At 35.4% G+C, this 24,630-nt stretch overlaps 1 protein-coding gene across 9 annotated transcripts in view; it reads right to left on the reverse strand.

Annotated features, from left to right (window-relative positions):
• Positions 1 to 24,630, reverse strand: part of LOC112056339 (rho guanine nucleotide exchange factor 15) — a 123,151-nt gene that overhangs the window by 54,855 nt on the left and 43,666 nt on the right. For 8 of the 9 annotated variants that reach the window (XM_052881760.1, XM_052881765.1, XM_052881770.1 and 5 more), the window contains 2 exons: positions 1,948 to 4,745; positions 856 to 947 (listed from right to left, as the gene is read on the reverse strand). In XM_052881760.1, coding sequence (XP_052737720.1) covers positions 856 to 947; positions 1,948 to 4,709 — 2,854 coding nt within the window. In that variant the 5' untranslated portion in view covers positions 4,710 to 4,745. Of the gene's footprint in view, positions 1 to 855; positions 948 to 1,947; positions 4,746 to 23,739; positions 23,966 to 24,630 lie in introns of those variants that run through there. The other variant, XM_052881761.1, reaches the window with a different exon arrangement.

Consider the following 24,630-nt stretch of genomic DNA (forward strand, 5'->3'; position numbering starts at 1 on the left):
TGCAAAGCTTGGATTTGGCCGTTCCTATTTTATGAAACCTGGATAAAAGGATATTTTCAATACAAATTCTCAGCCAGGAGTTGGAAAGTTGGTGATGTTGCAACCGCGTGTCTGGTGATTTGGATTAAGAATATGCTTATAATGATGAAAGACTTGGTGACCATTTAGACTTAGAAACAAATAAACATACTCATGTATATTCGCATTTATAATCTGTACGACGTAAATTATATTGTACCTACTGTAGGTACAATATAATTTCGTTGATCTATCTATAACCATCTGCTCATAGCACATGTCAGTCAGTTGTCAAAGCAAATTATGCTCATACAAAACCGACACTATAATTTAGCTCTACAAGCTCTTACGCAACTGTCAGTGGACCGCTCTAATGGTCATATCTTGTTTGTTTAATTTTTCTATTAGTTTTTACACTCTGATAATTAAACAACGCGTGCATATTCATGAATTACGTAAATTGAAAACACACTATCCGTAGAACGGGCGCACTTTTAAAATCAATTAAATCTAAGTCAATTATTTATTTGTTATATAATAAACATATTATTTCAAAAAGTAGATCATATTTTAATATTTTATATCTTTTAATACTTTTACTATCATTCTGTAGAACTAACCTTGAGTTGAGTAACTATTTTAAATTGAGAAACATAGCGCCATCTCACGCAGCTTCATTGAACTACATCGCGATACATGGTCTCAGGTAGCGTTGTTGGTCTTCGTACACAGATGGCGCTTACAGTTTTGATTTCAAAAATAGAATGAAAATGTACGTTAAAATTTAAAGAATATAATAGTTATTTTTAATTATTTATATTATTAAAATAATCTCACCTTTATCTTCACTTTGTTTTGGAGAATTCTGCCATTGATGTCTAACTTTCTGTGACCAGCTGACCGGACTCTTACGACTTCTTTCACGCACTCTGAAAATTAACATATCCATTTAACTGCCATTAAATTAATTCGCAAAACTATAAAAAATACGTGGTGACAGTGTCGCACTTTCCCCCGACATTTCCACACTGAACAGAAAGTAAATATAATGGTAATATCGGTGTTAGATAACGGTGTTTACTTAACTCTTTGAAAAAATGTTATTGGGAGATATCAATGCTTAATTTATAGGTCATCTATGTACATTCGTTATATGCTAATGGAAAGTACTTTGCGAGAATAAAAAGACTGTAAATCCTATTAATATTATAAACGAGAAAATTTGTATGGATGTTTGTATGAATATTTGTTTGGATGTTTGTTTGAATGTTTGTTACTCTTTAACGCCACCGTTTTGTTACAACTAAACCGATTTGGCTGAAATTTGGAATGGAAATAGATTTTACTCTGGATTAACACATAGGCTACTTTCATCCCGGAAAAATCCAAGGTTCCCGAGGATTTGTGAAAAACTAAATTTCATGCGGATGAAGGTGATGTCTTTTTTTTTTTTTTTTTTTTTTTTTTTTATTTGGATCACAAAACTGGTTACAATCATGTTACACTATTAAATAACATACATAAAACGTAATAAATACGATTGCACCTTCTTGGTGTGACCACAGCATTCTTATAATAAACTATCATGAACAGCACTAAAACGATAACACTACACGAGACAACAATATAAATGCAAAAATCACTAAACTAATCGTTAATCCTTAATCACTAAGTAAACTTGATGAGTTTTTTAAAAGAGGTCAGAGAACTACAAATAAAATCAGCATTACTACTGTGAGCAGACGGTTTGATTGACAGTCTTGCTATAACTTTATCTTCTAGACCCCACATAGGTGATATAATTTGAATTTACATTTGCCAATAAGATTTTATGGTAGCTTCGTATATCGGCTGCCGAAGCCGGTATATATACTTCAATGCTGGAATACTTTCTCGTGTATGAGAATATAGTATTAGAAAGATACTTACATAATTATTTTCTTTTCTTCAGTTTTTTCTTCATCAGACACATCGACCCAATCGTCGCTTCTATCACTTCGGTCGCTGACGCTCGTTTCGCTGCTCGGCACTTGGAATGCTATCTCTTGCCCGTTGTAACTGATCACAGACCTTTGCCCGTAAATGCTATTCGTCTTTTGTTCACTGGATAGTGTAGATTGACTTATATTCGACACATTATCGAAGGACAACCGTTTTTGGACAGCAGACGCCAGCTGTTTCTTTAAATTATTCCTCATTTTTACCATACTTGGACTATTTGGTATACTCTCATAGCAATGGGACAGCGACGCACGATCGCCGTGTTTTATAGTGTCGTAGATATTCTCACTATCATTGTAGCCTGTGTAATCGAAGGAGACGAAGGAGTGTCTGTTATAATTCGGACTACTTTCTTTAGATTTTGGTGGTCTTAGCGGAATTTTTTCGTAAATTCTATCTGATCCTATTTTCTCGTAACTAACCGTGGAGGTTCCGCTGACAGATTTTGAAATGGAGTAATTTTTGTCATTAGTGTTAGCATTATAGGGGTTGTAGTGTTCAGCTATTTGTATGCCAGAGCTAGATGTATGGCAGTACGGTTTGATTGGCGACTTGCAGTATTCATACCCATCGTCACTGTCACCGTCGCCACGCGTTCTTTCCTCCAGTTGAGCGCACATCTCATAGTTGTGTAGACTACTCTCATCTCCTTCAGGGTGTGACCTCATTTCTAAAAGACATTGATATATATTTTCACCTTTGGGACTTTCTTGATTGACCTCCTTAGGTATTTCTGGTAAAGGACAATTAATTTTTGAAGATCTGTCACTCTTCACTGAGATTACTACAACATTTTCTGTGTCACGAGGTTCTAATGGCTCGTAGTCGTCTTCAATAACCGGTATGGGTTTAGCTTTTGAAGTATAACCGACAAGAACTTCTTCATTGCAAGCTTCTATTAAATTACTCTCGAAATCCGAGTTTTGATCAACTTCAACGTTGGAAGATTCAAGTTTATTTTGAGATTCATGTACTGTTTCTTCATGAGATTGCTCAATTTGAGTAGAGCTATCAGTATTATAATCACTACAACTAACAGTCGTCTCATTCATTATCACAGTAACAAACCCATAAGTACTTTCAGAGGTCGATTTATCATTTTCAGAATAAATCTGAGAACTCTTTCTGCGCCATAAAAATGAATCATTCGGAGTCATTTGTGTGTCCAAATCTTGATATAAGTTGTCTTCCTCTGAGCTTTTTACAGATGTTTGCTCCGACTCTAATGGTGCACATGCTATTTGTTCTGTTAAATTTGTATTTGAATTTTCGTTTATATCTTCTTGTATTATTTCAACAAGATGTAAGGGTAGCTTTTCAGAATGAATGTAATTTGTTTTAAATTTTTTCTTATCGTACATAGACTCCTTCTTTTTTGGTATGTCTGGTTCTTTATTTAAGTTTTGTTCTTTTGTTACAGGATTACTGTTTAATTCACTAGAAATGCCTTTAATACTTTTTATTTTAGGGACACCATCTTTTACTACTAAATTTTTTGTTAAAACTAATGAAGATTTCTTTTCAGGTACTTTTGGTTTTTCTTTTACAGGTATTACTACATTTGAAGATTTATTATTTTGTTTTTTTACAACGTTACTGCTACTAGCTTGGGCACTTATTTCATTTTCAAACATTTTGATAACATTTTTTACAGCATTAGTTTCAGGCGGAACATTCTGTAGACTTTGTTTGGAAGATTCATTTATTTTTGGTTTCGCAGGACTGCCATCGACGGAATCAGAACCACTTTGTTGTTCGCTGGAGTCTTGATACTTTAAACGTTTTTTAGGTGACTTGGGAATTTTGGTACCATCTGATTTGGAACGTATTATTCGAATTTTAGCTCCAGAACTCTCGGACAAGACTAATTTATCAATCGAATCTACACTTGAACACCTTTTTTTATTTCCACGCCTTTTAGAGCTTCGTCTGTGGCGCAAGACTATTTTAATATTAGGACTGGAACTTAGAGTGGATGAAGGCGTTGAGCTGTTGCTAGCAGAACATCGAGATACTGTTTGTAGATTTTCTATTGTTTTTACGAGCTTTGCCTGTTTGACTGAGCTATTTGATCCTTCGATAATTAAATTATTAAACTTTTTTGTTAATTCTGATACTTTGCTACTGGTTATTGTCATCGTTGTTTTTGTAAGTATAGGTGGTCGTCTATATGATACGGAGGCGTTTTTTATTTTAAAACTTACTTTTCTTGATTGTTGTTCGATTCTTTTCTTGTTATGTTTAGGAATGTCTATAGGAAGTGTGGATGATTTTAATTTAATTTTGTCTGTTATTTGTGATTCTTTTCCTCCACCAGTGCTTCTTGTGTCGTCACTTTCAGTGACTGTGGCTATTTGAGCGTAATGTAGTACAGGTTCTTTCATTGTGTCATTTGCATGAAATTTTGTTGAATCAACAGTAGCGTTTAAGAAAGCTTGTTTAGCCGCACTGATTGTTTGTCTTCTTTCACTCGCGGGTGATATAGATGGTATAATCGGAACGGAGTAAATACATTTGTTATTGGAGTTTTGTTTCTGTTTTATAGCCATATCTGTGTCGGGTAGAATGAAGTTCTTCAGTAGGGCTTTTATAGTGCCATGTTCCTTTTCGTCCGTGTTGAACTTTTTGATTGAAGATATGAAGTTTTTCGTGGTCACCGTCTCTCCTTCCATTAGTTTGTTCAATAGCATCTATGGTGGGTGTCTCCGACCGGTTTTCTACGCCATCTGTAACAATCAAAGCGGGACAGTGAGTGTAGGAAGTAATTACTCGTACGTAACCATCAAATATCAGTATCGTACTGAATCAAACGGGTGTAGTATTATATCACGTTGTACCGAACGTGTTAAACTAATAAGATTATGAGGCGGTCCGTTATAAATTATTCAAAGGCGAAAGTAGTTTTGGATATTTAAATATGTCGTGTACAAATTTTATGAATAAAAATTAACAACGAATGTTCCAATGCTGCTTCCTTTCTGGAGGAGAAAAGTTTATGGTATCATCCTGATCCATGGTTTAACTATCTTCTTGGTTTGATTGTCCTAGCAAATTCCCAAAATGGTAAGTGCAAATGCATTGCCTATAAACAGAACAAAACTTCATAAGGCATTGCAAGGAACATACAAAGTGTCCTGTATACGTCAACTTGGGGCGTAGGTGTTAAGCTACACTGAGGTCCAGGGTTTGAAACCCGGGTTAGGCCAACAAAAAAATACGTTAATGAGAATTTTCTTACAAGAAAATGTAATAGCAACCTGGAGCTGGGAAGTTGGCGGTGTCGGTACACCCCCATGCCTCAGAGAGCACGTAAAGCCGTCGGTACTGCGCCTGATCTTTGAGATGACTATGAGAGTGAGGGAAAAGATAGTGCACCTGTGTTAGCGCACACACTTGTGCACTATAATATCTCCTACGTACATGATTATCTCACAATAAGATTAGCCGCCGTGATAAAAAAGAAACAATTCAGTCAAACGCACAATATTATATAACTAGCGGTCGCCTGCGACTTCGTCCGCCATTAGACTTCCTTAATCCGACCCTCTCGCAAAATCCGTTCTTAGCGGACCTCTACTATCTCTATCTATAAACTACCTCTCTGCCAGATTTCCTCTTTGTACGTCAAGAGATTTTTGAGAACCCTTCGCGTTTATCAATGACACACGCGACAGTTTGAAGCTCCGATAGTTTTTTTTACGAAATACAATACGTAAATAGCAGTCCTACCACGAATGTATTGTCATTGTTCGAAGTTTGAAAGCAAAAGTAAAATCATGAATGCACACGAAAGTGTTCGCATTCGCAATACATTTCCACAGTTTTCCTGACATTTTTTGCGATTGCATTGCTCATTGTTGTATCAAATCTCTCACGTGATTGTAGCAAGACCTAAAAACCTAAGTTGGCTAATATTTCAGTCCTGTTATAAGCGTAGGTATCATAAATTCGCTAGTGTATAAAACTTTATACAAGATACTAGCGGACGCCCGCGACTTCGTCCGCGTAAATTTCGATGTCAACTTTACTACTACCCCTACCCCTACCCTACCCTGCCCCTACCCCCACCCTACCCCTATCCTATCCCAAACCTACCCCTACCCTACCCCTACCTTACCTACACCGTACCCCCATCCTACCCCTACCCTCCCCGTACCTTATCTCTTTCCTACCCCTATTTCACCCGTACCCCTATCTCACGCCTATCCTACCCCTACCCTACCACTTCCCTATCCTACCCGTACCTCTACCCTACCACTACCCTACCTCTACCCCTACCCTACCACTACCCTAAACCCGGCTCTAAACCTACCCTACCCCTACGCTTCCCTACCCGTACCCTACCCTACCCTGTAACTTCTCTATCTTACTCCTACCCTTAGCAAAATCGGTCCAGTCCTTCGAGAGTGGTGGTATGACCAAGAGAAATAGAGACTTCTATGCTAATAATATAAAGAGGTTAAGTTCGTGTGGTTGTAGGAGGTAATCTCTGGATCTACTGGACCGATTTGGAAAATTGTTTTACCAATAGAAAGCTACGTTATTTGCGAGTGTCATAGGCTATGTTTGATCCCCATATTCACAGGGGAACGGGAACTACGTAAATGAAAGCGCCGGGCGTCATATAGCGGAATTTCTGCGTCTTTTAGAAATTTTGTATTATCTCCGAAACTATTTAAGTAATTAACATACTGTAAAGGGCAAATCTTATCTCCATAATATCCTTGTGATTATTAAATAATTTATTTTAATAAGGATTAAAGTTTAGTTGTATAAATAATGACGTAAACCTAAGTATATAAAATTAATAATTTTTAAAACACAAAAGGTTCTATATCTGCTAATATATAGAAGATAGATATATGGTGTCGCGGACTTTTTTATAGAACTTTTAAAAATACATAAAGTCTCCATACATTAATTTCAATTTTACACAATAGTTAAGGCAGCGCATGCGAATAAGTCTGTTTAAGAGGATTTTCAGTCCGACCTGTATGACAAAAACTGTGATAACTCGGCTAATATATATGATATCAATATAAAATATAGCCTATAGCACTCCCCGATAATGTAGCATTCTACTGGTGAAAGAATTTTTAAAATCGGACCAGTAGTTCCGAAGATTACCCCATTTAAAAAATGTGACAAACTTACAAACTTACAAACTTTACCTCTTTATAATATTAGTATAGATTGAAACTTTGAAGGACAGAAATGGTAAACATCAAAGACATGGTTGGAATGTGTGTAACCAATACTATTAGCAATTAGTATTATATTGTAGACTAGTAGTAGTAGTAGTAGTGGTTTCACTCGCGTGGTTCCGATTCCCGTAGAAATACGGGTATAAAATATATGGGGATAGTGTGCCTTTCCAACATTTTTTTAAATCGGTTCAGTAGTTTCAGAGCCTTTCAAAGCTTTCCTCATTATATATTAGTATAGACTTAGGCGCTTTCGCTGATGCGCCTTTATCTTTCTTCTATTTTTCTTTTCAATTATAGTCGTGATAGCGCAGTGGATATGACCTCTGCCTACGATTCCGGAGGGTGTGGAGTCGAAGCCGGTCCGGGGCATGCACCTCAAACTTTTCAGTTGTGTGCATTTTAGGAAATTAAATATCACGTGTTTCAATTGATGAAGGAAAAACATCGTAAGGAAACCTGCATACCAGAGAATTTTCTTAATTCTCTGCGTGTGTGAAGTCTGCCAATTCGCCGCCAGCGTGGTGGACTATTGGCCTAACCCCTCTCATTCTGATAGGAGACTCGAGCTCAGCAGTGAGCCGAATATGGGTTGATAATGATGATGATGATGATGATGATGATGATGATGATGATTTTTCAATTCTTAAAAAGACGCCATTTTTAACCCCCGACGCAAAAAAGGGGTCTGTCTGTGGCACCATAGCTACCGAGCGGATGAAGCGATTTCAATTTATGTGCGAGTGTTCTTATGCATGTTTAAAGGAAATCGGTCGAGTCGTTTAAAAGTTGTGGGGGTGAAAGTGGGGAAGAAAAATCGAAAGTTTGCAAATATACTCGAGTGACGTCTCTGAAATCAAAGCGCACTGAAAGAGAATATTGGTGACTTCATCGAGAGTGTTCATAGCTTCGTTTGATGAGGAAATTGGGACATGAAAATACGAAAATACATATTGAAATAAAAATAAACAATTTTGATTTTCTTTGATTGATGAAAGTCTTTATTTTAAAGATTTTTAAGCAAAGGGAAAATTTTAATTTTATGTTATAATTAAAAGTGCAAGGAGTTTTATTTAAGGCATTTGCTAAGTATAAACCTGTAGTTTGAATTCTACGCGCGAGTCGTAGTGGCATGTTGTTGTCACCCACTGTTATTCGAATATGGCTGATGACCAAAACTGGAAAAGTTGAATGACCTCCTATACTATTAAAACAAGTATAAGATTAAGATTTGTGGCTGTCAATTATTTAAATTAAGTTAAATATAATAGTTGAGTGAATGATTTTACCTTTCTGACACAACACGAAACTTTTATTAGGCTTTTAATTAAAGTGATAAACAATGTTTAGACATCAATTAAGGTTTTTAATGTGAGTGATTTGTCAGTTAGGTATGGGATTGTCTATATCTAAGACTAGCTGACGCTCCGCGGTTTCACCCGCGTGGTTCCCGTTCCCGTAAGAATACAGAATAATATATAGTCTATAGACTTCCTCAATAAATAGGCCATCTAAAACTGAAAGAATTTTTCAAATCGGACCAGTAGTACTTCAGCCTAATAATATTAGTATAGATATAGATTATTATAGATGTTCTTCTTTAAGATGATCATTTTGATTTGTAGTACGTACCTAATTGTACCTCTGAACTAATGATGGGAAGAGCAATGCAATAAACTCGTATGCAATGAATGCAATGCAAATGAAAACCCACCCGATGTCTTCCAGTACGGTGATATAAAAGGGGAAGGGGAAGTCAAGGAATACGTCTAATAGCTCCTGAGTACATTTTCCGAAGTGTATCCTACAAAACTCTGAATGGGGACTTTGCTGTAATCGAGGCTTGGAAGTTTCGCTAGAAGTGTTGAGTTAATGCCAATGAGTCTCCTGACTCGGCTATCCACAGCATCTAAAGCCAACTGATATTTCGCCGAGCCGTGAAAAAGATGGATGAAAGAAAGAAGTCCATGCACTATGGGCCTGATATTCTATGGCAATACATAAACTTTGCGGGATTATCCTTCATATCGCATTTATGGTAAAGCCAATCGTTTAGCAAATAAACCCGTTAAATAAATAAGGTTTCCAGGGCAACTGTCGAGTTTCTTGATGCATTGCATTTTATGGGAATGTCCTTAATGTAAACGTATTCATGGTATACTCGAAATTTACTTAGATGACTTTTTTACACAACAATAATGGCCGACTATGAATCAAAGACAATCAGTAGGGTTGAGAAGTTAACGGCGGGCATCGGAACGATATCAAGTAGGTATCGTTATAACTGAAATACCTAAACTAAAACATCCGTTACTATACTACGTTATCTTAAAAGGGAACGTATAGTAACGTTTGTCGGTTGTGTGCATTTTAAGAAATGAAATATCACGTGTCACAAACGGTGAACGGTGCACGGTTTATGCCTATGGGTACGCGTGGTTAAGAAATGGGGTAATCTTTTTTTATTATTATTATAAATATACTTAAACAATACACATCACTATCTAGCCCCAAAGTAAGCATACAGAGTAGCTTGTGTTATGGGTGCTAAGATAGTTGATATTATAGTATTAATATACAATTATATACTACATATAAATACTTATATACACTCATGCTCATCACACAAATATTTTCCAGTTGTGGGAATCGAACCCACAGCCGTGGATGCAAAAAGCAGGGTCACTACCCACTGCGCCACGCGGCCGTCTCTTTCTTTAATCTTTTGGGGACGTACTAACGTCCAAGATTTGCTTATACTTCAAAAAAGTGTGCACGTATCCACGTACATACTGGGTGTAAGGGACATGATACCGAAAACTGCGTGAAGAGGTTAAATTTAGTTTCCACAACGATATTTTAAATAACAATTACGTGGGAAATGAGAAAATTCAGATTTTGAAAATTTTGAGCACGCAATGTACAGCTAACAATGCGATAACAACGCTCCGCAATCTACTGTGTACGTACGAGTAGGTACGTACGCATCGACAGCAAATCGGCTGGCTACACTTACCTATCTAATACCTATTTTTTATACTTTACAAGTTTTTAACTAGGTAGGTACAGGTAATTAACTTACTTCAGGTTGTTTCTCGTTTACGAGACGTTCTGTCGTCATAGTAGGTACAATATTCATGAGTACTGAATTGATTTGATCTAAGCATTTCAAGACTTCTCAGTCAACACACACAAACACACACAATACAAACGACACAATTGTATGAGTATTCGTTACAGAAAATCACTACTAACATAACATAGAACATACACAAAGGTTTTTGAATTTTGGTTTGTTTGTCAACAGACCGCCGAACACGAACTAAAGAAAAAATAGCGTAGCGTCTAGCGAAAGGACCTAAAGTTTCAATATTTTGAAAATACCTATTAACCACGCCGCGCGGCTTAGGTTAGAGAGAGATAGCAATTATTTTCCTCGGCACCGGCGGCGGTCGGCAATACAACGTCGCGCAGTTTGTTTGTGACTTTGTATAGATAGATACCTATTAGTCGTGACCTGCCTATTTGACCTCTTGGAAAACAGCTGATCGCGCGCATTTTGCAAATTAAATTTACATTGCTAGTTTTTGTTAAAATCTTGATTTGACGATTTTTATTAAAAATCGTATTGAGATAATGTTATCCATACCAGTGTTTGAATAATGCTACTATTCGTAAGATATCTTTTACGCTATAGAATAACGTGAGCATATGTATTGTATAACATTTTTATTAAAAAACTATTTTTTAAAATAAAATGATTATAAAATATTTCATTTTCCCATCTTTAAACTAACAACATATCAATTATTAAAGAATCATTCATTATCATTTATCGATAAGTTAACGCTCGATGTTATTTACCCATCCTTGCTTTTCATAGACAATCTAGCGTTACGAAATGTCAAATTGCCGTAATCGTAGTTAAGCTGTGCAAATTAATCTTGTTGTGATTTTGTTTTTCAGAAAATAAATGTGAATAAATCGTAAATTCGGTGTAGTTTTTGGTGTAATTCGTACTGTACGCGTATAATAAAGGATTTAGACACTTTGTTCTTTAGAAATTACGTATAACGTAAGTGAAATATGTGATTTTAGTGACAAGACGGGTTTGTTTTGGTGATAAGACTTCTAAGAAAATTTTTGGTATAAATACATTATTCTATAGCAAATAAAGCCGCCTCTGTTTGCAAGTGGGACAAATTAGCAGTTCTCAAGCGATGAGCGTTAATTTCATGTTTCAACGTACGTTGTGCTCGATTCTGTACACGAAGTGTATTACTTTTTGAGATATTTGTGTCGGGAAATTGCTCTTATTTTTTTAAACATCGCCGGTATTCTCTTCTCGCTACCAACTAAGCTAATAGTGCTAGGAATGGGCACAATAATCAAAAGGCGGTGATATACTAAGTCCTGTCCGTTAATCGTGGATGAGTCAAAAATGACAAATGATCAAACACTGGAAATGGAGAAAGGTGGTAGAGTCTAAATAAATCGAACTTAACATCAAAATATTGCTTGTAAACAAAGCAAAATAAACGAATTTTAAATTTGAATATTAAAATTAAAATGTGACACATTGGCCAAAATATGGCAGATACTAAATGCGATAATTGAACTTAGGTATCTTCATCTATAGGTATTTATGTTAAGGGTTTTAACATTGTTTTACTTTCTACTTCAACTCTCACTTTACAAGATCGATTCCCGAAGGTAGATAAACTAGTTTTGATTCCCAGACAATCTACTAGTGTAGTAGATTGTCTGGGAGTGGGAGTGGGAGTAGGGTTGGTGACTAAACCAGACAAGGGTCATACTTGCAAGCATGTCGGGCCGGCTTTCACTGCTTGGGGAAAAGTTCAGCGGTTATCAACTTTATCAGGCTCGGATACTCGCATGCTAGCCACCCACCTAGGGTTGCCAACCGTACTATAATATACTCAGAGGCACAATTATCCACCCACTTTAATACGACGCGAGCATATTATAGTGGGCGGATAATTGTGCCTCTGAGTATATTATAGTACTGTACTATATTTTGGGTCTGTGTACTATATACTTATGAATAAATGTATCTATAGTACGCAAAAATACTATATATTTTGAAGCGATAACATATAGCGTATCCGAACGTGTCAATGTTGTTGTTGTTTTTCATTCATTTTAAAATTAAATGTGAAAACCCATGTATAACACTCTCACAAAAAATCTTGAACAATAGACGAAGTGTTGAGTGTGAAATATGAAGTTCTAATGTCTTCCTAACTATTCTATTATGACTAGTCTTTCGATCCAAGAACAAAGTTTATTAATGACCATACTGCTTAAACTTTGTGTGATAATATTCATGGCCAGTCCCATAAAGCTATGAACGAGGCGAACCATGATAATGGCATTTCCCTTCCAAGCCATTGTCCAGACTTTGGTGCGTCTAATATGTCCCTGAAAATTGTCCGACAAAGTTATTAATAAAATTCAGCTAAATTCAGGCGCATTTTCGCATATACTTATCGCTCGATAAGCACGTAGACAAAAGTTGTGGAACAATGTCCCGAGACATATGACTCGTTCGAGCATCGACTAGCGACATATTGTACGACCCGTAAACGTCGCTTGGGAAGTCAGGCGACAACGCGCGGGCCATGTGAATTTCGTGTCGAGCGACAAATGTCCCATAATGAAAATGGGGCTTTAGGCTCGGTTATTTTATAAAGTTGGTTATTGGTTTATTGATTGCTCATGGGCCCGAGGACTATTTAATATTATAATTAATCAGTTTTTTAGGTTTACCGGTCCATGGGCCCTAGATTTCTTTACTTCGGCCTTGAGTCATGAAGACAGTACACAATGATCTCAAGCGAATTGCACAATTCATAGGCCCGTGCGCGTGCGCCGATACCAATTACGATATACTCATAGAAAGCGGACACGTGACAGAAACGTCCATTACTTGCAGCGGGTCACTTTCATTACACAATTTGCCGCCTATTGACGCGGTCCACTGTTTGACAGATTAGACGTATCTGTGCGGCTGATATTGAGACGCTTGCGTAATCAGTGATTGACGTTTTATTGTTTTTTTGACAAGTTAAACACCCATATGCACCAACGGCACATCGAGTTGAGTGTCTACTTACAATGTATGTAAAATAATACACCGAACAATTAAAGGTTGCTGTATACGGAACGGGGATAGTCCTTCCGTCCGTCCAACTTTTGTACACAACATGGTTGTTTCATTAGGTCGCTTTACTTGCTGACGCGTCAAACGCAGTTTTAAGTTTGACATATGAAAAGTGGCAGAACAAGGTACATGTAAAACAGGGAGTACCCCTCCCTGTTTTACATGTACCTTGAGGAAAGAGAAAAATATTTTTATAAAAAAAATGGGTCTCGGAAATTGACGAGAAGTGATAAGTTAAATCTGCTGCCGTTTGCGTGAAAGAAAGGGAAGCTAGACGTAGTGACGCCGTAAGTCCGTAACGCGTTACGTTACGAAGCGGCTTACCCTCTCATAATATTGAAAATAATAATATTCAATATAATAACTAAGAACTACGATATTACAAGAAAAAGTCCCATAAAAAACCTAGGTCACCCATACATACGTAGATGCTGTAAATTCCACTCACAATAGTTAAAATTCTAAAGGAGTTAAGTACCAAACGTACAGAATGAGGCTCAGCTGGCCTTGTGTCAGTAATCCACACGTGAGTGTTAAGTGTAACGTGGTACAAGTAACTGTACAGATAACGGTGTTTACGTGTTCGATACATCGAAAATTACCGAACAAGTCCAAATCACTGACGGCATCGCAATTTTACTTGAGTTGTTATCTATATGTTAATTGCGAAAACTCCAACAGAGAAGTGCTACTTCTGCGGAGAGGAAGACACCGGAAGACATGCCATTTTTCCGGCTTGCGGGAATCTGAGATTAGTGGCACAGGGAACGAACAGCGCCCTAAACCCTCAAAATTTGGCAACGCATATGCTGGATAGCGAAGAAAATTGGCACGCATACGCACAAATGATAAGAGAGACAATGAGGAGAAGAGAGATTAGAGAAAAAGATGAGAAGAGGAAGTGAGAAAATTTGTAAGAGGGGGGCATTAAGTAATGCATTGCGTTCCCGTGTCATCCTTGGAGTACAGAGGAGGTTATTTTAGCCCGTGCAAGTCGGACATGCCCTGTCCACACAGGCAGCAGTCCACAGGGAATTTTTCCTCATCAAGGAAAAAATCTATGTTTGTCTGTAGCCTTGTAAATTTCAAACTATTTTTTCTTCATGACAAGTTACCATTGAATGCGATGTCACTAATGCTAAGTGACGATGCAGTTTAAGATGCGCTGACTTCGAAGAGGTACAAGCAAAAATTAGTAAAATGTCGGTAATCCACACTTTCTTCTTTTTTCCTAGGTTAAGCGTGCACCCAAAAGTTGGAAACATAGGTTAACTCATTATCATATTTATTTAAGCGGGCATTATTATTTCTTTGGTGAGAAATCTTTACCCTTCATTACCAATTAATCAAAATTACCAAACTAATTTTGATACAGGGCCCTCCAAGGCAAGCTACTGCATTGGACCAACAACAGAACAAAAACGCTAAAAGCTAACTGCGTCGTAGATCCAAAACGCAGTGTAACTGACTAAAGATTTGCGTATTTTCAATATAATGAGCATCAGCTGAATTATATTTTGAAAACATTGTGTTTATCTTGTGTTGGGCAACAAAAAATATCGCAAAGCAAGTATTAATTGTTCAATTTCACGCTCTGATTACATCTGTTAAAATATTCAGCTTCAAATCGCCGCGGTCGCTACCTTGAACGAAGTGTAATTCTTCGCTACGAAAAAGTGCACTGATTTTAAAAGAAATTAATGAATGAATTAATGAACCATGTTATTAGTTTTTCAGTTTTAGTAGTAGTGGAGCTATTTGTGAAAGAGTTTATCCGAAAAACCATTACCGAGACGTAGAGTTGCGTTGTTCCGCTTCGAAGGGTATGGTGGCCGGCCAAATTACAGAAAAGATATAAAAGGTAAGGTAAGCCAAATAGACTACGTGTTCTCAATTGCATCTAAATCTATTCGATAGTTTTAAAGCATTGGACAATACACACAAACATACCAACTTTCACATTCATAACACACCTATAGTAGAATTAAATAGCTCCATTATGTCCATAGGATTCCATGTCACACAGATTGAAACAAAAGATATGACACTCGTTAGCGACGACACAGCTATTATCACTGCTACAATAATATAATTATGGACTCATTGTTTTACTAACTTGGACTAACGCGGGCTAAAACGGCAACTGTGTACATTTTGAATCACAATTGAGAAGTATACTATCTGTGATTATAACTCTTGTATTACACGTAATTAACATTTAATAACTACATACTGATATGAATCGTCTTTAAGCAATTACAAATCGCCATCATATTTAGAATAGACTAGCGGACCCGGTCAAGCTTCGCTTTCACTTATGTGGCCTTCTTCCCTATTTCTAACCTACACTACCCTACCCTACCCCAATTCATCGCTCGCATCGCATCGAACCGCTCGACCGATTTTGTTGAAACTTCACATAAACCATCTACTAAATAATCCCAAAGCCCAAAACCTAAACATGAATAGGTGAGCCCGTTCTTGAGTTATAACATTTAAAACGAAAAGTGGAGTTGATTTTTATATATATAGAAGATAAGATTAGTATCTATACCTAGACCTACTATAGACTAAGGTATATAAAAAAGAAAGCACTTACTTGTTTCTACGGTCATTTTGTCTGATACAGGTAGGTACGGACGTAAAAACTTTATTCTTAATCTTTATCAAAAGATCCGAAATCGATGAAGTAAATTATTCCGGTTATCAAGTTATTCAAGAGAAGTATCGGATATAAAAACTGAATGACATACAAAATCCGTAAGCCCTTACTATTACGTTATATAGCGCCCTATAGTTTGTGATTTTGGTCAAGCAATGTGGACCGGTCTCTGCTCGCACTTTTGGCCAATTACTTTCTCTACGTGCATAACAAGGTGTATAAGTTAAGACCAACCCCCAAAAATTCCCCAACAATTTTGAGAACGTCAGAATATTGAGAACAACTCTCTGATGTTCTTTGAATCTTTGACCTTTCGAAAACCTCTCTTTCGCAGTTCGTCGTTGCCATTATCAGCGAACAAACACTGATAGATTTTAAACACTTCAGTGATATCTAAATATAGGAAAGGAATAACTCTTCTTTGATCTACAATCGACCGTAATATCATAAAATGTAATATGTTGCTCCTGTAAATAGCTTAAGTGGCTTTGTATAATAAGGTCCTTCGTTCGAGTTATATTTCTACTGTTACTATCTGAGTATAATTCAAATATTTGTCCTAAAAGAAATTCTTAATCTGAAGTTAGGAGAAGGTAATGTGTATAAACACCCCCGTGCCTCGGAGACATCGATTGTATGACATTGATATCTGATAATAATAATCGTTATGAAGGTAACAGTGATGATGATGATGATGACGATGATAACTAGATAGCTCGCAACGCCAAAAATAACCTATTAATGTACGCTGATAAAAAGAAAACAAAAACAAAAGAAGAAGAATAAGAAGTTGATAATGATGATTAATTTGTAATATCAGTATGTAGACCAAAGTAAAAAAAAAGTCGAAAATGATTATATCTCGCGCTTAGTAAATGGGGTCAATATAGCATTAGACAGATGTTAAAAACCCTAGTCTTAACATGGAAGCCTCAAGGCTGTGTAACGGCCGGATGGCCGTTTGTATAATAAGTATTGTGTGGCGAAACAATACCTCGCACACAGACAAAGATCTACACGTATGGAAGGAACATGTTATAAGTAGATAATAAAGATTCGGGTATTGATGGTTCTCTGTTTTGATTGAGAAACTAAAACAACACAGGATTCTGGTAATTGCAACTTCTGTTGGCGAATGGGTGCGAGACTTGGATGCTTTCTCCTACACATAATGTTTAATAGAATTTCAGTTTTTGACGCTTACTCGTATATTGTGTCACCGTAAAATTGTACATACCGTTGGATTATAATCTATCTCGTGAGATTGTGAACTGTCGAAAGATTGTGAACCGCAACTTACTGCTTACAACTGAACGTGATAATCAGTAGATTGTTAGGAAGAACGTACAAAAAAATATACCTAACCTTACCTAATCTAACCCTTCATTGGTTTCTTAGCCACTTAAGTTCCTGTTCTTTGAGTTATGTTGCGGTTTAAAATCTTTCGACAGTTCACAAGAACTGTGCACCATATTTGAAATACCGGACTTAAAAGTGCTATACCAGACTATAATCGATATCTGTGATAAATTACATCCAGATCCGTTCAGCTATTGAATTATCAGAATTGTAATGGAATAGCAAACATCTTCAAAATAATTGTTAATTTTTCAGAAATTTTCTAATTCAGGTACTACGCAATTTATTTCCGTGATCCGTGAAAACCTAAATAGTGTGATAAAATATAAAGAAAGATGAATGAAATCAAGTTACATGCCCAAGGGAAATAGACTTTCATAGATAAGTATTGAATTGAATACACATTGGTTAATATTGAAAAGAAATTCCATGAAGTGCAAACGTAACATTACGTAACGTATGCAAAGTTAAATTTCTTAATGCGATCCGTGAATATTCATTCGATACATTTCTTCTGATTAATGTGATAGGAAAACAGTGTAACAGAACATTAAAATTGAGATTTACGATTATTATGCATTTATTATTTACGTAATGGCATCAAACATTTGTAACTAGTGCTCTGTAAATCTAAAACTAATTTTTAAACACAGCCAGTCAAATCATCGTCGCAAACAAGTTTTTAGGAGCGAAGAAGCCCTTGAGACATCCGCTAATGATCAAGACGAGATAAAATTACAAATATAAAGTCGCTTTAAATTATTTTCATATGTTTAAGATATTTGCAGTTACATATTTGAGCACTATATAGTACATGATAACGATGTGCAAGAGCACGGACCATTCTGATTTATATTCTGGTTATCTATAAAGATAACGCAGGTAAGCAAGGAATAATCTTCTATAGTATTCGTAGTTGGTAGAAGAATAACAAATTCTAAATTGATATCAGATTAAGCTACACGCGTGTTTTATCACTAATTTTAAATTATGTTTCCGCTAAAACACCTTGAAAATAATTGAGTTTTTAAAAAATTTAAAAATATCTTTGATATCATGTAATGCTGCGATAATTCTAAAATGTTGAAACCGCCGAATAACGAAATCCTCCATTACCTCAGTCCCGCATAAGAACAAGAGATTAGAGGAAGGATTGCGTTGATTGACGCACAAATTACCGCACAGCACCTCACAGTAAATAGCTTAGCGAACCGCTCGCGTGAAACACTGACCTCATTGCGAGTTGCATGACCAAAAGGAATTCCGATTGTCGTTAGAAAATGAATAAAAAACTGTATAATGTGATTAGAGAAGGATTTTATTGCAAGTGCAAGTTCTTTTATATAATAGTTTCTTATTTTTGTCATTCAATTATTATCAATTACATCATCTTCTTTATTTTTTGCAGCTCTCACTTGCGCTTTTACCTACTTCAATGGGCAATTTGAATCGAATTCAATTAAGTTTCATTTAAAAGTTCTGATTTTGTTTGCAATCAAAGCTTAGCATAAAATTACGTAACAATAACGAATTTTGGCTAAAAGTAGTAGTTTTAAAAGATCCTACAAATGTTATTTACTTAATCACAAAGCAAATATTTAAAGTGCAATCAATGTTAGCAATCGCTTTAATATTCTTCGTGTTGCAATAAAATAATAACAGCGTAACTGATGCAATAATACACATTGTCTTAGAAGGTCGTCGACGTATGGAGCGTTTGCTGATGATTTGATTCTTGAAGAAACTTATTTTACGAAAATCTTTATCTCAGTGGATCTCAGTGGAGCATCCGGGTTAATTAAATTAAGCATACTTAAAATATCAATCCTATCAATAATTTTATCTTTACTTCATAATTAAATGGAAATAATTTGGGATAATTCCATCGTTATCTTACGAAAGCGCAATTGTATGACATTTAGATTAAAGTTTACTCAAACCCAAAGTAGCCACAAAAATAGTTAAATACGGTATTTTAATATTATTAAATGGAAAGTAATAGTCAGTCTTAAATGTGATTAATATAATCATAACCCCAAATACTCTCCCGTTTCCTAACTCCGACCTGAAAAAGAATCCCTAAAACTATTAAAAATATACAAAAATTATAACAACACAATATTTACTACTTAATGTTCATAATAATGTAAAATATTGTAACAATTTTCCATATATTAAGTGTTTCAAGGCAAAATTGTTTCACATAGATTATATCGCTGGATATTAGTAGATTTACAACTTCACACTTCACATATGTAACACAACGCAATAGGATGTCCCTTTCCGTTCCTCGCACTTCGCTCAACTTGTTCTCAATTTCATATTCCTTTTTCAATGACAATCGGAATTCCTCTTACGTCGACACATGCAACTCATATCGAGGGTAATGGAACACGCGAACGCGAAGAATTACTTTATTGAAGTTGGTCTGTGAGGTAATCAATGCAACGACCAAATCAATTTATCATCTAGTGCGGTCTTGTGCAACATATGGTTCTAGAACAACGAAAGAGTAGGAAACTAGACTATTGGTAACGTTCCGTTAGAGTTTTATAGTTGTCTATAGTTTCTTGAAAAAATATTAAACGAAAGTCGGTACAGTTTTCTTCATTCTTTATGAAATTTTTAGTAGGTGATTCATTCAAACGTTATTTACAGAAGTAATTGTTATTTGAATGAGCCTAATATGGTTTAAATATGAGTCCTATGGATTATAAGGTTTCAATTAATATTAAATTTAATTTATAATTTTGGTTCTTCTGTGGATATTGAGCGCAGTTTTTCTTGACAGACGGTGTATTAATTAAAAATATACTCATCTTTCTTTCAAGACCGAAAAGATTTCTAATTTAGTTACTACATTATTTTATGTTTAAAAGGTTCAGTAAGTAAACAAGGTAATATTTTACGATCATGCAGATTATAAAATATTCTATTAACACTACAATGACAAAAATTACGACATATCTTTCAAACTTAGAGGTAACAGCTAGTTAGGTGATAATTATTGAAAGCAATAAATACATAAGAACAGAAATGTTAACAAACCAGGTACATAAACATAAATAAGGAAAGCTTTTAAGTGAAACTTAGAATAAATGAGTGGAGATGTTTCAAAGATGTTCTTATGTAATACTTTTTACGCATACACAGGTTAATTCCCGAGTGCTTTATGAGTCTATTAAATTAACTGTATATAATATTAAATTTTTTAGAACAGCACTTTTACTTTCACTTGCTAAAAGTCGCATTAAATTATAGTTAAGGTTAAAACGTTTTATAGTCATAAAATGTATTATTTTGCATATAATTTGCACTCTCATTTCTTCAATCATGTATTGGTTGAAAATTGTAAATAAAATGCCCAATCAATACGTTTTCATCTTAGACTGTATAAGAAAGGTACTTTAGATGCAATGTTTTTTTTTTAAAGAATAACGCTATGGTAAACGCACATAAAAGTGCATGCATAATATTATTATCACAAACATCTCGTCATAAATGTGCAGGATTTAGGAATCTACCTTTTCTTGCATGAAGCATTTCCTGGCTTAAATCACTTATATTAAAAGCTTCTTTATGAGAGAGTTTAAGTTGGAACACATGTTCATGACTCCATTCAATGAACTTAAAATAGGTATCTACTCGGATATCTTGAACCGTCTGTCTGGCGCCTTGGAGATCGTTATATTGTAGTTATCATACTAATTATATTTTTTTGACCTATATGCATTTCTACAAAGTGCATCCGATTGACGACCCTTGGGCTCGTAGAAAAGTTAGTAAGTTTGTGTGTATTCGGAAAGATAATTTATCGAAATTGTAATGTGGTGTGTAGGTGTTCTTTAATTGGTAGGAATATTACAATGAATTCTGCCATGATATAAAATAAAAGATGATCTATTAAAAGAAAGTGCTGAACTGAGCTGAATAGTTGCAAATGCTAAATATTTCGCACTGAATGCTAATGTTTTTCTGTAGTACAATGCAGTTGCCTTCAAGACATTCAGAGAAAAGATGATTGGCAATCTTTTTATTTAACTAGATTTTGGTTAATTAATACAAGATTTATTATCAACCAATATGAATCAAATCAACAACCACTTTATGATTCACATTCGTTACTCGCTGTATTTGTTTACAGTAGAAGCAACGCTTAATTAATTGCACAGTTTTGTCACTTACACTTAATTATACTCTATTTAAGAGTACTATCGCATTATTTTATTACGATGCTTGTTGGATGTTATGACATCATAGCTTTGTAACAATATGTGGATTAAAATATATAATATGCAACATGTGCACCTAATCTGGCTACCGGTTTGGTTTGTTCTACAAATCTAAGTCTAAAGATATGTTGAGCATTTCCGACGACATAAGTGTTACAGAAAATGCTAGTTTTAATATAGATCAGTGTTTTTAGTTTGGTTTAGTAGCATAATCTTTTATTGTAAATGAAGGAAATACTATAAATAAAGCAAGAATTAGATGAAAGTACAAATTGGTAACCTTGCTTCGTTGTGATGTTTTTGTGCAATTAAAAGTGCTAAAAGATGTCGTTTTAGAGCGGCAAGCGCAGATTTCTTTTGCTTTGAAAAAATGTATCAATTACAATTATTTTTAGTTTTGCCTAATATATCATTGTTGTATTCAAAAAATAGTCGAATATATTTGTAAATTATGGCCATATAACTAAATAAATAAATAAACTAAATAAATAATGGACCCGCAACAGAATCACAGCTGTGACTGTACAGAAGCAGAAGTAGAATAAGGGGTAAGCCCGAGGGTTAGAAGAATGAGGAAGGCCCACGTTCTTCTAACCCTTGGGCTGGACATAAACAACTCAGAACTTCTTTTGTGAGACTTGCACTTTGCTTAGAACGACACGTTCTGACAGATGGGATTTATAAAGTGAAATATAAAATGTTAAATCAGGTAGATAGAGAAAAACTATAAAAGATCGCGATATGTAGTTTGTAGTTATAGAGTCTAAGTTATGTAGTGCTCAAAAAAAATCAATATCTCAAAAATCATTTATTTCAAGTAGGCTCAGTTTACAAGCATTCACGTCAGTTGACTATTTGTAAAGATTCTACCACTAGTTTGGAAGGCAGACAGTAGCGTAGAATATTCCAAATCAATCAATGAACTAGGTAATAGAGCCTACAATCTAAACTGCTTATAGTGACTTATTTTGAACTGAGGTTCTGTACAAAATATAGAAATACCTTTGCAAGGATCTAGATATGCAAGAAGGTACATTCGTAATGCGGCAGGCACTGTTCAAAGCGGTTAAGAAAGATAGTATGATTAGTTGCGAAAGAAATACAATTCCATGTGTAATATCGTTCCACGGTTCACGGAACGCGAATAAAATTGCATGCATAAAGAAAACGAAATTGTTTGCGGCTAATTAATTTGACTACAAAACTATGCTATTTATCACTTATTTTACGTCACTTTGGTCGCGTCAAAGAATTCGCCTTATAAAAAGGAGTAAACTTTATTTAAGTCCAACTTCATTTTTATTCGTCCAGCTGTTGAATTGTGCGGCTATGGATCATGTTTTCCTAGATTAGAGTCCTGGGTCCCGCAGTTCTTTTCGATCTTCCAGGAAACAATTTCCAAATGTTAACGCTGAAAGTCGGTCATGTACTTTCCTCGGAGAGCACGTAAGTTAGTCGATGTCAGTCCCGATTGTTATAATTAACATTAGAAAGTGACCATTACAGAGCCATAGAAGAATAATAACTTAGGACCACCAACCCATATTGAAGCAGGTTAGTGGGAAAAGCTTTAAATGTCTCTTAGGGTGAGGTCGATTCACTGTGTGGGCCATTAAAAATATGCTAAAGATGATTTTGCTAATGTCTAATATTAGCACATCTTTATTAGACACCTATGTACCTAAGATAATCATCGTTAGATAACTGCTATAAAACATTAAGAAGGTGAGTAATCGAACTGGGGATATCCAGAAAACATTAAGAAAGATTCTAGAAATTTATTTAATTAATTGAGATTTTAACATAACTTCCAATGTAAATGATAATCACATAATTTTAGGTAGATAGTAAATACATTTCTGGATATTGAACTAAGTATAGTAAAGTTGAACAAAGCCAGGTACATAATGTAAAATGTTCTTAATAAAACTTTCAAAGCCCATAAAATAAAGGGAACGAATATAAAACAATCGCAAGTCAAGCAGCAAAAGTTCATTGACACTTGTGAGACAATTTCTTTAATCCATAAAACAATACAATAAATGTCATAACAAGAAAAGCAGTTAGCGATAAACTCACCGGTAGAATGAAATCCGATTCAACTCACAACACAGCACTAGTCAAAGAGAATCACAAATCACTACGAAAAGTCATCATTCCGGTACTTGATGATTACTGTGATGGTATTAATAGGTTCTTCTTAGCGGGGGAGTTGAATACGCGAATAAATCGATCGCAACTAACACATGTTGTCTTTCCAACGGTCGATATAAGTTTGTTGCGTCAAAACACGCTCGCTGCCGATCACGACCCAGTCGAAACTGGGTGAAATGTACGGCATATTATACCTGAATTCTTTAAAGCCTTCGCCGACGCTAATTAGCCGACTATATACAAAAACAATCTCTGTAACAGAAGCAGTAAGATCTATTATTGTTTTCAGTGTGGTGGCATTGTACGTGGGACATAAAAGAAGTAAAGACAACTAAACTAAAGGAGTTGGTTGAAAGGATTATAGATAACAATGCGGTTTCGCAAAAATATCTCATTATCGATGTACAGTTAGACTCATTAGAGTAGTGAGGCTAGGGAAAGTTATCCTCATATCCTGATTATTCTATTATGCTATGGAGCTAGTTCTATGGGAACCAACAATGTCAATTATTATCAGTTATGCAATAAGCTTCTGTGTTACTTTTGTCGGCAGAAAAGTATTGTTCAATGGGAAATGTGAAACAAATAAGTCAATGAATAGCATAGATATGATATCTAGTTCACAAATACCGATCAATGACCAGAAAACCTAGAATTCTAGAATTAAGACACGTAAGTCTTAATTCTAGTATTCTTAGAATGCATGTCAAGAGCATTCCGACGTTTAAATTGCAACGACGAGGTGGTCGGTGATTCCTCTGAAAGTATTTCCTTCCTGTAATTATAACAGATTCATGAAATGTTAAAGAGTTGGAA

Source organism: Bicyclus anynana, chromosome 5 (genome assembly GCF_947172395.1).
Source record: "Bicyclus anynana chromosome 5, ilBicAnyn1.1, whole genome shotgun sequence".
NCBI classification, from domain to species: Eukaryota; Metazoa; Arthropoda; class Insecta; order Lepidoptera; family Nymphalidae; genus Bicyclus; species Bicyclus anynana.